General features: G+C 37.8%; 1 protein-coding gene across 1 annotated transcript in view; it reads left to right on the plus strand.

Moving 5' to 3' along the window:
- The window catches only part of LOC107667773 (syndetin-like), a 142,524-nt gene extending 125,688 nt beyond the window's left edge, over positions 1 to 16,836 (plus strand). The window contains exons 26-28 of the mRNA XM_016459498.1: positions 4,018 to 4,139; positions 14,116 to 14,305; positions 15,889 to 16,836. Coding sequence (XP_016314984.1) covers positions 4,018 to 4,139; positions 14,116 to 14,305; positions 15,889 to 16,008 — 432 coding nt within the window. The 3' untranslated portion in view covers positions 16,009 to 16,836. The remainder of the gene's footprint in view (positions 1 to 4,017; positions 4,140 to 14,115; positions 14,306 to 15,888) is intronic.
- The last annotated feature ends 1,657 nt before the right edge of the window (positions 16,837 to 18,493 follow it).

The raw sequence follows: 18,493 nt of genomic DNA on the forward strand, positions 1-18,493 counted from the left end.
ACAAAAATATTAACCAGAAGAATAATAAGAAATAATAATAATAATTAATAATAAGACATGTTTCTTGATCAGCAAATCAGCATATTAGAATGATTTCAGAAAGATCATGTGACACTGAAGACCGGAGTAATGATGCTTTGCCAACACAGGAATATTGCACAATTACCGTTTTAACTGTATTTTAGTCAAATAATGCAGCCTTAGTGAACATAAGGGACTTAAAAAAAAAAAAAACATCTTACTGACCCCAAACTTTTGAACGGTATTGTATATACTGAATAATAATAATAATATATACAAATAATAATATAATATATAATTATATATAAATGAAATATAAAATATATATATACATAAGCCAACTTTGCATTATTATAAACATTTGATTTCTGAATGAATTGCAGCACTGGCACAGCAGATCATTCTGATTTACTGAAATAAAGTCTAAGTGCGTAGTCATGTGCAGTGGACCTTGTGTTGTTGAACCCATGCCCACTCACACAGCTCCATGTTTAAAGTGAGATAATTCAGGTTAAATGCTGCTTCTCTAGGTGCTGCTGTGGAGAGACGTGGGATTTGAACTCTTGAATGAAAGCCCAGTATAGCTGTCACTGTCCCCTGTCACTGTTGCTGTTCCACATGCAGCACATTACAAATGCATGGAAATGCTACATCTATGTTATAATTTACTGGACGAATTATGACTTCCACTGAAGCGAACAAACAAGTTAATGCCCACAACGAGCAGGCTTGATTGATATGTTTACCCTAAGGTTGCTAGTTAACTTTCTTCATGCAGATTTTTTTCTTCGTCCATTTTTTCCCCTTGCCTAATGACTGTGTCTCATGAAATCTTCTAGATTGAAAGATCACGATATCAATTATTTGTCAGGATCTGAATTATTTAAATGGTCAGGCTTTGGGAGTCACATGCAGAATTTGAGGGGCAAGTTTAAAAGGAAAAAAGCTAGCCCATGTCTCAGTTAAGTGTGATTGGACTGAGGGTGTCTCATTCCTTTGCATGCCCACATCTCTTCTATAACCTTTGCTCATTAGCCTATATGAATTTTTCATGGAGTTAGGGAGCGGTTTGAATGGCTGACGCATATACTGAGACAAAAAAGGCTCTGTGAGTAGATGGGGTTTCACAATTGAATTATCTCTTTGGCTTATTTGCTGAGGAAGCACGATGAATCCAGAAATATGCATAATCATGTGGATTTACATAAGTTCCTGATCCGAGCTGCAAAGTTTTAGTGGGGAATGTAATGGAGCTTGGCTGCTAGTGAAGAAATGAGGCTCACCTTTGTGCGCCCGCTAAGCTGAGTGAAGCCGCTGTGCCTGTTTCTCCTGGTGCCATCGTTGTAACCCTGTGCCAAGTCTGTTTGTTGAAGCCAATTTGTCTAGGTTTGCCAAGTTCACTGAATTAATTATGTAACTGTGGAAATATACTAGGGACTTACATTAACTCTTGCTTTATTTAAAATTTCCAAAAAAATGGCATCCAGGTGCCTGGGCACATAAATGATATTTGCTTATATTGTATGTATTAGTAAATATCACAATTAGTTACAATTATAGAGCAGAAATGCTCTAACTGCCATGTACTGGTGTACCGGTTCTCATTTCTATACGTTAGGTTAAAGCAGTGGTCGCCAACCCGTCGATCGCGATCGACTGGTAGATCTTTATCACTGTCCCAGTAGATCCCGAAAAACCGAAAAATGTGTATTTTACCCCCGGAATGCGATTTTTAGAGGGAACCCCCCCTCGAAACGCTATTGGACTAGTTTTATTGCGAAAACCTGGCAACCCTGTTCATAAGCGCCACCTGCTGTCAGAGAGCGCGTCTCATTCAGACCAGGTTGGTGACCACTGGGTTAAAGTAAGCTGTTCAATTTTCATTTAAATTTTTACAAATATGAAAATTCTGTCATCATTTAAATGCCGTTCTCAACCTTTATGAATTCTGTGGAAAACAAAAGAGGAAATTTTAAATAATTTTCCAGCTGTTTTTGTCCAAAACAATGCAAGTCAATCTGGACCAAACAACACTGGAGCCCTTTGACTTTTCTTAAGTTATTCAGTTAAAACCACTATTTGTTAAGCCACAGTTTTACACAATTTACCCCAACGCATCTGGCAGAGCTACCCGTTTAGCTAAGATATAGACAAATAATTTACATGATTTTCATAAATAGCCAATTCATCAACATTTATTTGAGATTTATTTTTAGACCTGGATGGGTTTTTTTCTTACAGCAAAAGAAAAAAAAGTGAAAAAAGAATGTTGCAGTTAAAAAAACGCCTAAATCACAATAATCTATATATTATAGGCCGCTTCTAAATACTGTATATAGCTTTGTCCCTAGAACAATGCGCAGTTTGCCAGATTAAGCAGGCAAGAACTCGCTTTACCCCACTCCCCATAATAGATAATGTTGGAAAAGAAGTTAATTCCTCACTATTAAGAACTAATTTCAAAACCCGTTCCAAAGCTTGCACAAACTCTAAAGGGTTAAATAAGAATTTTTTCTGTGAATTGATTTAAGAGACTGATATTGTGACCATTTCTAACCAATACTAATGACAGCTCAGAAGTGACATTGCAGTTGTTTAGGATCTAAGTGGGTCAAATCTTCGTGTGGTTTTTCATCACACAGCACAAAAGCACATTAAAATGTTGGTCTCCACCACCCCGCACCCCCGCCCCCCAAATGCAAGACTTGTTAGAAATCAAAAACCTTTCAGTTTGGATTGCTTTAATGGTTATCAACATGGCCTAGTGCAAATAATCTGATCTATGTTTGTTGTGATTAGTTTCTTGCTATGAATTCTTATACTGTCTCTTGCAGGAACTATAAATTATAATTAGATACTGAGAAACAGTAATCTTGACACCATCACTATTCCATTATTTTTAAAACCATATTTCTAAGTTGTAAAATAAACTGGATATTTTTTAAATTAATTCAGAAGATTAAAGGGTTGCAGACAACTTGCACAGCAGTTTTAGTGCTCTTGGCTTTTTATCAACATTCAAGGTGCGAGCCCACAGTGCATGTAGTCCTTGGCTCAAAAATGAGCCATATGTCATTGTGTTAAGAAAGTTATGGGTGGGTTTTCCTGTCACAAGTGAAAGAGAAAAGGGCTCGAGCACAGCTGAATCAACACCTCTGTGAGCAGCTGGCTTATACAGTGCAGGTTTTTGTACGTGGCATGGCTTTATCAAGACATCGGCACTACTTTCTTTGTATAGCCGGAATCCTGTAGGTTTGACAACCTGGTTTGCCAATATGGCTCCAGTGAACATTTATAGACCGCTGTTTCTGCTTCTCTGATTCTGTGATTAATTTACACCTTTGCTGGGATTTCTGGACTTGTACAGCATGCTAAAATACCTCTCATCCAGATGGTTCCAACACTACCCTATAAGAATGCTGTGATGGTTAAGGTGAATGGTTAACAGCAAGCACTGCACACAAGGGAGGACACAACACAAAATGGTTAAGGGTCAATGACAACTAAGAGTGTCCCCTATAAGAAGCTATCTTTTAGCAATCTAGGTTAAAACACACATTCGAAGTTCTTAGAAATGTACTATTTGATTCAATATCAATTCAATATTATTTAATATCCTGTGTTGTGACCAAGTAAAAAGTAATCTATTTTCCTTGAGTACTTGTTTTTTTTTTTACAAATATTGTGAATTATTTATTCATAAATATTATGTTTATGAAGCTTTATATTCAATGTGGTATCAGGAGAGTTTTATAACCATGACAAAAATATATTTTATATATTTTAATTTATATATCCAAATTAAAATATATATTTTAATTTGGAAATCAAAAAGAGGTGCATTCAAGTCATTCCATGTATGAATTCCAATTGTAATGTTTTTATTTATTATGTTTCAATATTTGTTTATTAATCTTTTTTTTAATAAATGAATAGATCCAAACAAAACATGAGTGTCATGACATTGACCCATATATCATCAACTGTTTTCTGCAGGAGTTTGAGAAGTTTAACCAGAGACTGGGAGATGTGTCGAAAATAGTTCGGATTCCTCTACCTGTGTCCAATGTCTTATGGGAGCACTGCATCCGTCTGGCCAACAGGACATTAGTGGAGGGGTAAGTGGGCTACCAAGCTGAACCAAATGGGTGTGGATGTATATGAGACCACCTGCTCTCAGATACCTCTCCTACCACAGAATGTTTTTATTGGAATGCTGGCCATCACAAACCACTCAGCGCTTTCCCAAACAAAGAAAATAGCTTGCAGGAGCAGTTGGATCACATACAGGTCCACTGAGTCCAGCAATGGCCAGAGACCTCCTATGGTAATACCACTTTACATTGGTAGTATTGATGGAACTAGTTTTACAGTGCTTTGTATTTAATTTAATTTTTTTCATTTTAATTCATTTTATTTTTTAAATCCCAGAGTGAATTAAACACATTTATCCAGTAAATTTACCTTTAGCCATTTCTCCACTTATATTTCTCATTTACAAAAAGTATTTACCTTTCAGCTTCTCCTCAAGGATTTGCCTATATTTGGCAAATTGTTGTCACAAAGTTTTCAGTTCCTCCTATTGAAAAACAACCACAGAATATGGTGTTGTCACCATCTTGCTTGGTATTTTTGGTATTGCGCTGTATTTGGTGTGCCAAACATAGCACTTCACTTTCAGGATAAAGAGCTCAAGTTTAGTCTCATCAGACCACAAAATATTCTTCCAATAGATTTCATGTTTTGTCACATGGCTTCTAGCAAATTCCAGGCTGACTGTTGGCTTGTCTCAAAAGTGACTTTCTTCTGGCTGAACTCCCAAAGAGGCATAAGACGTCAAATGCTCAAGCACTTGCTGTTGTCTAGACAGTTTTTCCCCTTTCACTCAAGCAGCTCTGGAATTCCATGTAGACCATTTGGCATCTTGGTAATTTTTCTTACAAATATCCTTTTTATCCAGTTGCTCAGTCTTATAAGATGGGCTGACCTTAGAAGTGTTTGGGTTGGTCCACGCTCTTTCTGTTTTGCTTTAATGGACATAGAAGGTTAAAACAATTAAGTTATTACAATTTTAAATAGCTGTTTCCTATTTTAATATATTTTAAAATGTCATTTATTCCTGTGATGGCAAAGCTGAATTTTTAACACTCATTACTCCAGTCTTCAGTATCACTTGATAGATCTATCTATCTATCTATCTATATACACACACACACACACACACACACAGATAGATAGATAGATAGATACCTTTTTTCCTAAAGCAGACTTGTTTAATTTTCTATGACTTCAATAATATATTAACTTTTAAAGCAAAAGGCAAATGTACTACTGGCCAGATGCTTTTAAACCAAAGCTACTGTATATGTATTAAAACAGCAAGCCTGAATGAAAAGTTTAGTTTCTCCTGTTCTTTATTCCTCTGCTTAAATTGTGGAGTGTTTTTACAAGCAAGAAGAGCTTTTGGCTTTTTCAGTATGGCCTGGCTGGCAGTAATTGTTTTGAGGGATGTAAACCCTTTATCACTGGGGATTCATGGGTGTGCAAAATCTTGTGCTACGTGTTGATGATGTTTGATTTAAAGCAAGAAACACTTAGATTTTCAGCTGCCTCATCAATCTTGTGTTTGGAACAACTCTCGTCATTGTGTTTACCTGAAGGAGTATTTTTCCCCATTCTTCCCTTTTTCCTGAGGCATGTTCATACTGTAGATAATGTAAAAATGCATTAGTTCTGTGAGGATTCATCAAATGTGTGTAATGACTTTGTGCCATGAGCAGAATGGCTTTGTTGCTCTCAAATAGCTGCATATATAAATCCATCAATGTTGTTTGATTTCTTCATATTTATTTTTCCTTCTTGTTTCCTCTTCTTGCACTATCCTTCTTGCACCCATCTGCTTGTCATTAGTCGAGAGCCAGATTATTGTAAATGAACATCAGAGAAGTTTGTGTGGCACGGTGCGACAAGCAACTTAGAAGCCATGTCTTCTCCAGAGAGCTGTTGTCAACCTGTCTTCCATCACTCTTTCCTTACCCCAGTATATTATCTTCAGTGTGCTGGCAATCTTGCCGCTCACAGACTTGCAGAGAAGCTCTTGTACTCGTCACCCCCTCAGCATAATGGAGATTTGCTGGGAGCACATTTGACATGACTTGACAGGCACCTCTTGACTTCAGAGAGGTTCTTCATAGTAAAGCTTCACTGTAGACATCTGGATTTAGTCACATGTGAGAATAAAATGTATCAGAATAATGCATTTCTCTTGTCATGTAATCCATTGATTATTCATTTCTATAGCTCGGGAGTGCATAAAGAAGTAATCATACACTGTCCAGAGATGAACAGGCTTTTTTTAAACAACTGAAAAGCACAGTGCAAGTGCACAATAGAGTGTAAAAACAACAGGACAGATGGACTGATGTGGAATGACAGTATGTTCCCAGAATATCTCTAGGTAATCTTCTACAAACTCATCGTTCCTGTATTGTTCAGTCTCATATGGGCCACCTCTGGCCAAATGTGTGCCTTGGTTAAAATCACCATTTGATGCCTTCCTTAGTAGTGGGTCCTCTGTACAGTCTGCGTACTCCGTGTGTACAAAGCTGTGCACATTAAGAGTCAAAAACCCCGAGGACCTTAAAGCAAAGACACATTCAATTGATCAAAAGTAACATTCAAGACATTTATTTGATACATAAAAAGTAATATTTTATATAAAAGCTGTTCATCAAAGGCATAGGTAATATTAAGCAGCACAACAATTTTCAACATTGATAATAAGACTTTTAATAAGGAATTTTTCCTTAGCACCAAATCAGCATATTAGAACAGTTTATGAATGATTATGTGAAACTGAAAACTGGAGTAATGGCTGCTAAAGTTTTAAGTCGTCACCTTTATTTATATAGCGCTTTATTCAATACAGTTTGCGTCAAAGCAGCTTTACAATGTTAAACAGGAGAAGCGTGTGCTGATAATGCAAGCGGACAATAGAAAACAGTCAGTTTATCAGTTAAAGTCGGTTCATTGTTGATTCAGTGATGTCATCATCCAGCTCAGTTCAGTTCTCTTCCAATAGTGTCTGTGCTGTCAAGCCAACAATGTTTCCAGAAATTGTGTCCCCAACTAAGTAAGCCAAAGGTGACAGTGGCGAGGAACCAAAACTCCATCGGTGACAGAAATTGAGAAAAAAAAAACCTTGGGAGAAACCAGGCTCAGTCGGGGGGGGCCAGTTCTCCTCTGGCCAGACGAAACCTGCATGGTGTGGTTTAATTCCAGGCTGCAACACACGTCAGATTGAGCAGAGGACTCGTTTGGTTCTTGTGGTCTTGAGCCAATGGCTGATGAGGTCTTCACAGGGGATCTGTCTCTAGGGTTCGTCTAGTTGACATGGTGTCCGCTGACATTCAGGGCTATAGAGGTCGTCTCTAGGTGCTGATCCACCATCTGGACTGGATATGGACTGGATCCAAGTGACTGCAGTGACCATCTGATCTGAATACGGACTGGATCTGGGTGGCTACGGTGATCTCGGAATAAAAATGAAACTGTAAGAAGAATGGCATCTATGCTAATATTAGTCAATGTAAACAGTACATTGGGTGTTATGGGAAGTGTTCCCGGTTCCGGTTGACAAAATTAATGCATCCTAACAATTCTTTAACGGATTTGAATTATAGAAAAGTGATCGTATGTTATGTGTATGCCAGGTTAAAGAGATGGGTGTTTAATCTAGATTTAAACTGACAGAGTGTGTCTGCCTCCCAAACAATGCTAAGTGGGTTGTTTCAAAACAATCTACATTAAAAAAAAAACACACACAATCAACTGTTTAAAATACTACAAGTGAATATAGACACCAGGACATTATAATGTACATTATGAAAAATGCATATTAATTTTGAAATGTGTAAAGATTTCTTTTAACAATGTAATTAAGTGAGCTTTAGATGGTGGCAAGTGTAAAAATGTAAGATATCAAAATAGGGGAAGTGCACAATTTAAAATCTATTATCGACCAATACTAATAAATTATTAACCTTATATAGGTAGATAATCAATATGGTAATTATATATTTTGTCAATTAATGAATCAGATATTAGGGTTAGGGCTGGGTATCGTTCAAACATTTTCGATATCGATACCGATACCTTGACTTCGATACCGGTTCCTGATGCAGCTCCCTCGCTACTCTCCATTGGAAATGGAAATGAATGACTGAATGACCGTTCTGTCTCTTGTCGGAGATAGTGGAAAGCCGGCTTGAAACGCAGTGGAAACGCCAGTATGACGAGGATCGTTTTCATTTTAAAACATAAACGCACCAGTGTAAATGTAGCCTTACATCTAAGGGGGTTGGGACGCATTCACATTACAGCCTCACGTGTGCGCCACATCTCTGAGTGTAACCGGTGTTAACTAGTAGGTGTGTTCAACTTGACGCGGACCGACTGTGCAGACCGGTCGGTGTATTACAGTACCACGAGAGCTAAGAGAGCAGACTGCTCCGTGCGCTTTCGAATCGCTCTCGCGGATGTCAAACACTGATCGATCTGTCGTGTTGCAGGCTTATTGGCTCACTGACGTTGACGAGATTAACCCCTTAGGTATCGAAATTTGGTACCGAACGACGAGATGTTTTTCGATACTCGATGGTATCGAGGCAATTTGGTCGGTGCCTAAAAAGTATCGAACTCGATACCCAGCCCTAATTAGGGTAAGATTTAGGGTTTCAGTAGTGGCAACCTGTCATAATCCTCTGATTTTAGAGGGTAGGTTCGGTATAGGACTGTGATTGTTTAAAAGCATGTTTTTTGCCAAGACAAAATATATAGTTTATAAGAGCATGGCCCAGCATAGATTGGCAAGCACCTCCTGGCAGGATTCAGCTGTACATCTGCATCATAAGGTCAAGGGCCACTTGTTTGAAAATGGCAGAGCTCAATCTTTGAGGGCAGGTTGTTTGAAAGAGGTGTTAAAGAGGCTGCCTGTGTGTAGCCAGAGCAGTCTGTATCCGATAGCTTCGCTGCTTTCTCTGCCTGTGCAGTTTTGTTCGAATCTGAACAGTGATTGCAATTACAGGGAGTTAACGCTCTCTGTAATCATCACATGTTCAGGTAGACAGCATCCACAGCATTTTGAAAGCTGAGAAAATTACCATCGTCCTATAACTGATTAAACGCTGGGATAGTTTCCTAAACATTAATAATAATCATGAAATGCCAAAAAAGTCAGTTGTGAACAAACGAACTCTACCCAACAGTTTTTGCCTCTAGCTATAGACCTACTGTCAGTATGTGTTCACAGAGTGTCACGTTGGCAGCCAGGGTCAACGGCATGGGTAGACTTATGGCTGTGCCCCCTCTCCAGACAAAATGCTTTTTACTTTAAAATGTGTTTTACTGTGTTTAATGTTTTGCAACTCCTTTAAAAAAAATTAATAAATCAGTAAATACATTTTCGCATCTATGATTGAACTTGCTGTGGTACAGTGTATTAAAAATGGTTTGTTAAAAAAAGGATGATCTTTTGGTATTTGAATTTGAGACCTTTTTTACTCATCCACAATGTTTATCACCACTCCACCAGCAAGCAATGATGCCATTAAAATGTTTTTTTGTTTTTTTTTAAGTTTTATCTTTATAGTGTCATTTGTTACTTCATTTTATCTTTGATTTTACTTTTCTTTTTTTTTTATAATCATCATCACACACACACACATACTACTAAGTCTATTCTACTAAATATAGATGCATTAAAATGATCAAAAATGTCTAAAACATTTATAGCGTTACAAAAGTTTCCTATTTCAAATAAAAGCTGTTCTTTTGAACTTTCTCTTCATCAAAAAATTAATTTCTGAAGGATAATATGACACTGATGTCTGATGAAACTAATGGCTGCTGAAAATTCAGCTTTGCCATCACAGGAATAAATTATTTTAAATTGGAATAATATTTTATAAATGAGTTTGCAGACCTTTTAGGGGATGTTTTGACATGACCATATTCTAATACTCTGTGATTTCAATATTCATGTATGCTGCTCTGCCAATGCCTTAGCTAAGGAATTTTTAAATTTATTGTCATTGTTGAATGTTATCCAGTGGGTGAATGGTCACGGTCATATGCTTGACTTTATACTAACATATGGTTTGTCTATGGCTGATACTGACATTTGTGATACTCCACTCTCCGATCACAGACCAGTGCTCTTTTCAGCACTCCTTCCAGCTCCACCTAAAACTTTACCACTTCAAGCACGTTGGTCTCATATTTTGACCTTGAATTCTCATGCTGTCTTCTCAGAATTGTATTGGGGGACTGACAGTTCTCTGATCTCCAATTCTATTACATCACATTTAGATGTCGAGGAGCAGATACAAATTTTTTATAATAAATGCTCCGGCATCTTAGACTCTATTGCACCTCGGTAGCTTGTCCATCCCCAAAACAAGTCCTAGTCTTGGATCAACAGTGATATCCGATTGTTACGACAACAGTGCCGATGGCTTGAACATAGATAGAAGAATGATCCAGTTATCATTTGAAAAGATGAATGTCTCCCTACAAAATTTCCAAAAGGCTGTCAGGGTTGCTAAGCATAAATTTTTATCCGATATCATTGTAAAAAAAACTCACATTGCTCCAGAACGCTTTTTTTCAACTATTTATTATTTATATTTATTATTTTTTTCAACTATTAAATCCTTCTGTTAAGACTTTATCTGTGACCTCTCCCTCTGAGTGTGAAAACTTTCTTAGCTTTTTTTCTTACAAAATCAATACTACTCGAGCCCAAGTTTTTACCTCGATACTTCCTGTACCTGATCCTACTTTCTCCTGTTCACAGTGGAGTGAATTTGAGCCGGTCTCCCTTCAGACATGTAGAGTAATCACTTTAAAATTTAAACTTACTTTTACCCCTCATGATGTTCTTCCTTCCCGTTTTTTAAAACAGATCTTTGATATTGTTAGCCCAGGTATCTTGCATATCATTAATAAATGTTTATTGACTGGGACTGTTCCAGCCTGCTGTAAACTCGCCACTGTGACTCCTATTCTCAAAAAAAACATCACTTGATGCCACAATATATGCTAACTACAGACCCATCTCCAATTTGCTGTTCTTAGCCAAAATCCTTGAAAAAGCTGTTTTTATACAATTGCAGAATTACCTTCAAATCAATTCCATTTCTGCCATTTTTCAGTCCAGCTTCAAAGCCCTTCATAGTCTGCTCTCTTAAAAGTTTTTAATGATATTTTAATGACCACAAGCCTTAGTGCTTTTAGATTTGTGGATCACAGGATTCTTTTATCTCTGCTTGAACGTTCCATTGGTATTACAGGTAGGGTACTTAAATGATTCCAATCTTTTCTGTCAAACAGTTTTTCTTTCAGTTTAGGTGTTCATTTGTCCTCGGTAGCTCACCTCACCTCACTTGTGGTGTACCCCAGGGATCGATTTTAGCACCATTATTATTTTCATTATATATGCTAACTCTGAGATCAATTATGAGTAAATTTGGGGTCTCATACCACTATACCACTGTTACTCGGACGACACACAACTTTACTTACCTAAAAAAAGTAAAGACAATTTGGCATACAAGAGATTGGAAGCCTGTCTCCATGAACTCAAACTGTGTGCTACTTAAAGGATTAGTTCACTTCCAGACTAAAAATTTCCTTATGATTTACTCACCCCCATGTTATCCGAGATGTGCATGTCTTTCTGTCTTCAGTCGCAAAGAAATTAAGGTTTTTGAGGAAAACGTTCCAGGATTTTTCTTCATATAATGGACTTCAATGGCAACCAACGGGCTGGTTTCAGTGCAGCTTCAAAGGGCTCTACACGATCCCAGCCGAGGAATAAGGGTCTTATCTAGCAAAAGGATCAGTCATTTTCTAAAAAAAAAAATAAACATTTGTGTACTTTTTAACCACAAATGCTCATCGTGCTCTAGCTCAACCTCACGCATTATGTAGTCAGGTTGGAAAGGTCACACGTGACGTAGGCGAAGTACCGAAACGTATTTACAAAATGAATTTGCAAAGAAAGTCAAACGCCCTTTACAAAAAAAAAGGTAAAACAACGATATCGGACGATTTTGAAGTTGGAGGAGAAAATGAGATGGAGTTTTTCGCCCTACCCTAGCTTTCTGAACCGGAGTACACAGGCCCTGTCCCAAATGGCACACTTCATGTGAACTTGTGGTCTTGCGGACTTACAATGGCTGCCTCGTGCGCGTGTCTGTTAAAGGGTTAGTTCACCCAAAAATGAAAATTAGACTGTGTTTTACTCACCCTCGAGGCATCCTAGGTGTATATGACTTTCTTCTTTCAGACGAATCCAGTCGGAGTTATATTAAAAATTGTCCTGGCTATTCCAAGCTCTATCATTGCAGTCAGCGGGTGTTGCAGTTGAACAGTCCACAAGTCGTCAAATAAACCACGCACATCCATAATATACGTGCCTCACACCGCTCCGGGGGGTGAATAAAGGCCTCCTGTAGTGAATCCATGCGTTTTTGTAAGAAAAATATCCATATTTCAAATGTAATAAACACTTTTCTCTCACTTCCGTTATCTGTCATAAGCGGAAGCCGTTCCGGCAGATGACGCAGCACATATGCACAGCGCGCGCACCTCTGAGATATGCTAGTCTCGCGATTTTGTTTATAGGAGCAAAGTAAGCAAAGTTTCCTTACTTTAGCAAAACGTGTGAGGCACGTTTTATTATGGATGTGCGCGCTTTATTTGACGACTTGTGGACTGTTCAATTGCAACACCCGCTGGCTGCAATGATAGAGCTTGGAATAGCCAGAACAATTTTTTATATAACTCCGACTAGCTCCTAAATATCTCTCTGATTTAATTGTTATTTACAATCCTTCTAGATCACTCAGATAAAAAAATTGTCATCTTAAGCAGTGGAACAGCCTGCCGCTGTCTGTCAGAACCGCGCCTACATTAGCCGAATTCAAATCCATATTAAAAACTTTTTTTTTTCTTGTGCTTTAAATTCTTTGTAATTTTTCATGTGCTTCTTCATATTATTTTCTTCTCTTAATTTTATGTACGGCACTTTGGCCAACTAAGGTTGATTTTAAATGTGTTTTATAAATAAAAATGAAATTGAATTGAATTGAACTGAATTACATGTAATTAACGAGACAAATTTCGAAAAAATCTTTCAAAATCTAAATGGCCCCTTAGCTAATTCATCCTAGCACCGATTCTACTGATAGCCATTTCAGCCACTCTTTTTGCAAGTAGACTCCGCCAGTGCAGCGCCGAGTTGCATTCCAAATCATTGCCGGCCATCAAGCAGAACGTGACAGGAAGAAGGAAGGAGGCAGGGAAACAGAAGGATATATTGGCAGACTGGATATACTCAATAGGCCCAACAATATCTTTCCCCTTACAGAAAGTAGACACCGCTGTCAGCCAAAAAGTAAACCGGGGTGTCAACAGCACTGAACTCCGCATGGATGCTTGTTTGCCTTGGATGCAGCTACACTGTAATCGATGGTTTGGTTGTGTTGGATGCTTAGGGCTCAGGTCTGCAACCGAGACTCACGAGCTGGACAAATCAAAATGTGGCAAACTGAACAAATGACAAATTTGACCAAAAATGGCCCTCAGCATTTGGTGTCTCTTACCAGTCAAAAGGCTGAATTGTGCCATATCCCACAGTCTAGAGCTGAAAACCAGATTTATAATTTTATGAGTATGCACCCCTATATTTTAACACTTTTATTATGTCTTTACATTCAGAAGGGGAGAAGCAATTGTTGCACTGCATTGTTGCTCTATTTATCTGTTTATTGATGTATTCTTATTGACATTCCATTTACATTATGGTGGTTAGTGAGGTTCCATGTTCCATCAGTGATAGAGCATAAGGTTACATGTAACCCTTGGAATTACAAGCACCACCATTCTCGTGAGCGAGACACTTAACCAGAGGTTACTGTGGGGGACTGTCTCTACAATTAATGTACCATAAACTGTCAACAGTTAATGAATGCCCTTCATCTGTCTGATACGCACTCACCTCTGCTCTCCTTCTCTCCTGCTTTCTGCCAGCTATGCAAATGTGAAGAAATGCAGTAATGAAGGACGTGCGCTGATGCAGCTGGACTTCCAGCAGTTCCTGATGAAGCTGGAGAAGCTCACCGACCTCAGACCAATTCCAGACAAGGAGTTCGTAGAGACCTACATCAAAGCATACTACCTTACTGAGAATGACATGGAGCAGTTCATCAAGAACCACAGGGTAAGATGGATGACAGCTGACAACACAATGTAGACAGGTTGTTAAAAGGCGCTAAAAGGATTTCATACTTTCAAATTGCCAAATGCTTTGAAATTGCTAAAAAGTAAAATCAAGTAAAAAGCACATCAGTAGTAATCAAATCAAAAGCAATCAAGGCTAAATAAACTATACTCAATAGGCCCAACAATATCTTTCCCCTTACAGAAAGTGATTACACCGCTGTCAGCCAAAAAGTAAACCGGGGTGTCAACAGCACTGAACTCCGCATGGATGCTTGTTTGCCTTGGATGCAGCTACACTGTAATCGATGGTTTGGTTGTGTTGGATGCTTAGGGCTCAGGTCTGCAACCGAGACTCACGAGCTGGACAAATCAAAATGTGGCAAACTGAACAAATGACAAATTTGACCAAAAATGGCCCTCAGCATTTGGTGTCTCTTACCAGTCAAAAGGCTGAATTGTGCCATATCCCACAGTCTAGAGCTGAAAACCAGATTTATAATTTTATGAGTATGCACCCCTATATTTTAACACTTTTATTATGTCTTTACATTCAGAAGGGGAGAAGCAATTGTTGCACTGCATTGTTGCTCTATTTATCTGTTTATTGATGTATTCTTATTGACATTCCATTTACATTATGGTGGTTAGTGAGGTTCCATGTTCCATCAGTGATAGAGCATAAGGTTACATGTAACCCTTGGAATTACAAGCACCACCATTCTCGTGAGCGAGACACTTAACCAGAGGTTACTGTGGGGGACTGTCTCTACAATTAATGTACCATAAACTGTCAACAGTTAATGAATGCCCTTCATCTGTCTGATACGCACTCACCTCTGCTCTCCTTCTCTCCTGCTTTCTGCCAGCTATGCAAATGTGAAGAAATGCAGTAATGAAGGACGTGCGCTGATGCAGCTGGACTTCCAGCAGTTCCTGATGAAGCTGGAGAAGCTCACCGACCTCAGACCAATTCCAGACAAGGAGTTCGTAGAGACCTACATCAAAGCATACTACCTTACTGAGAATGACATGGAGCAGTTCATCAAGAACCACAGGGTAAGATGGATGACAGCTGACAACACAATGTAGACAGGTTGTTAAAAGGCGCTAAAAGGATTTCATACTTTCAAATTGCCAAATGCTTTGAAATTGCTAAAAAGTAAAATCAAGTAAAAAGCACATCAGTAGTAATCAAATCAAAAGCAATCAAGGCTAAATAAACTAAAGAATATTAAATATTATATGTTTGATCTTATTCACAGAAATGAATCAAACTTACCCAACCTGGCAACATTTCTTTCTGAAATTTAAATTAGAGATCTTTTTAAAACATCCCTGTCTTAAAACTTTAGTCAAAATGACAGTATCTCAAAGCTAATTTAATTTAATATCACCATCAAAACCATTGTGAAAATTCTATATGTCATGCAGCACTAATTGATTGCTATTTAAATGTAAAAAAAGGCCCTGTGATGCTGCTTAGTAAAGCATGTCATGCAAGGCCGGCTTTAATTCCTCATTAAAATTATGTAAGCCATCTCCAGTAGAGATTTATCACCAGTTTGTTTTGTGTTTGAGCAGGAGTACTCTATGAAGCAGCTGACTAACCTGGTCAACGTCTGCCTCGGGTCCCACATCAACAAGAAAGCGCGACAGAAACTCCTCGCAGCTATCGATGACATTGACCGTCCGAAAAGATAAATAAATGTCACTGAACTACCCCACCAAACTCCACAGAACGGTTAAAAAAAAAAAACACACAACTACACTGTTACTTGACTAGTATCTATTATCGTGCGCAGCATGCATTTTCTTTTCCTTTTTCTTTTCTTTTTTACCATGTAAACGTTTGTGGTTTCTGTTTACATTTTATGAATGTAAGCAGGACGTGCTCTGACTACATACCAAGCGGTCATTTGAAGAGCTGTAAGGGATAATGGATAATGAAGGTGTTATCAGTATCACTTAAATAGCAACACGAATGAATGACTCATGCACTATCAAACAGTAATTTAAACATAGCTGTGGCTAAGCAACTATATTCTTCTGAGATATTTCCCTTTTTGAAGAATTTGTGCTGGTTCTGTTGCATAGAGCTTTTTAAAAGGATACCAAGATATCCTCTAACACACTGAGGCTCCGTCTCTGATATTGTACACAAAAAGCATGTGCATTCCTTGTCTGGTTTTAACAGGTCAATGTCATTTCGCTAGGTGTGCGTTGCTGGTATCGCCCCTGTTACCTCAACTTATTTCGTTTGTATTGGTTTTATTATTTATGACCAGATCCCAGAGACGTATTGTCATTTTTCATGAAACACATTTGTGCAGGAATGTGATTACTTATATATTAATAGTAATAATAGAGGGAAAAAAAAAACTGAAACTTACCTGTTAGTAAGTGATAAAACTATTTCTTTCAGATGCTTTACGTCTGAAATGCAGAGATACTGTATTTCGTCTGCTGAAATGTGTTGCTTTGTTTGTTGTTACTATATTGTGTAATAATATTCAGCTGTACCAAATTGAAGGCAAGACATTGAAGACATTTGAATATGTTTTGATGTTCAAGTGTCCTCACATTAAAAAAACATTTTGGCTGAATGTAAGCTGTGTGCTCAGTGAAGTTGCTGATCTGAATCCCTGAACATGCCTCTGTTTCCCGTTCTAGTCTAGCTGTTAGAAGTTAGCGTAGGACTAGACCCTCCCTCCGGACCTCTTGTAGTGCAGTCAGCAGAAGAAAAAGAAACTCGCCACCATTTATAGAACCTGCTCAGATATTTTTAGAGCACCTTTGCATTTTTATTTATTTATTATTTTTTTTAATCCAAGTACACTACATGCTCCACTTTAGTAGAAGCTCATGGATCAACAGTTAGCTTATCAGCACACATTACAAATCCTGAATTTGGATTTTTTTTTTTTAAGTTCATTAACAACTTTTCACAATGACATATTACCCTTCAGGTATGTTTTTTTTCCCCATGCGCTGTGCAGTTTCCTTTAATCCTCTATAGGAAGTGAAGCTTTAGCACTAATTAATTGGCTTCTCCTCCTCCTGTTGTGCTGCACTTGAAATAGCCTGCTTAGGATGGAGAGTTTGTATTGATTTGGCCATGACTCACTGTAAGTGGGAGGCATTTTTATGGTTTTTTAATGGCCAGCAGGGGGGCCATCTGGAAATCATTGTGTTCTAAAACATCAGAGGACCACCTGAGAGAACATCTTCCCTCACACCTTCATAACCATGCATAGCCGTTTATCATTCACTGAAGTATGGAAATACAGTGCCAGAGAATTTCTCCTATGAACTGGTAACTCACATTCGTAGTGCAGGCAATTTCATCCTGTAGGTGCTATTTGGATTGTATTTTATATTTTATAATTTTATTTTATTTCCAATCTTTTTATTAGCATTTACTATTTTATTTTATTTACTAGTAAAACAAAATTAACTAGTCCGATCTACTTGAAAGTTCAAAAACAAACAAATGTAGAAGGTGCTCTTTCCTCAAATCATCAAAAATAGCTTTCACTTATCAAATTCAACCAATTCAGCTATTTCATAAAGCAAACATTTCAAAAGATAAACTCTTATTTAAAAATGCTTATTGTAAACCAGTCAGCATGCCTGCCTGCTTCCGAACAACATCATCACATTTGCATATATAATAATCGCAATTTATCTTCTTTCTACATCTGTTTGTATACTGAATTATGGTATACTGTTTGTATACTTCTTCCTTGCATATATTTCAGCATCTAAAGCTGTCAGAATCAACTTCTAAAACCTAATTTTACCTAAGAAGTAAAATATTTATTTATACTAATACTCGTTTTTTTTTTCTGCCTTGCAAGCCCAGGAAATGCAGATGTGGTTGTATCTGTTGCAACTACTCACATGTGTGTGGTGTGCCGCAGTTCCTCCACGGTGAACCTGCTTAAATCATACCACATTTAGGCATGTGCTCCTGATCAAGTTTGACTTTTCACGCTTGTTTATTTTAGATATCTATGCTTCACTGTTTGTTGATATACTCCCATCAGCACCATCTATTTTTGTGTACACCAGTGATTCTCAACTGGTTTGGTCATGGACCCACATTTTCCCATGGTCATCAAGCCACGACCCACTTATATATATATATATATATATATATATATAAGTGGGTAAAAATATGGAGACA

This window comes from Sinocyclocheilus anshuiensis, unplaced genomic scaffold (assembly GCF_001515605.1).
Source record: "Sinocyclocheilus anshuiensis isolate Anshui unplaced genomic scaffold, SAMN03320099.WGS_v1.1 scaffold2109, whole genome shotgun sequence".
NCBI classification, from domain to species: Eukaryota; Metazoa; Chordata; class Actinopteri; order Cypriniformes; family Cyprinidae; genus Sinocyclocheilus; species Sinocyclocheilus anshuiensis.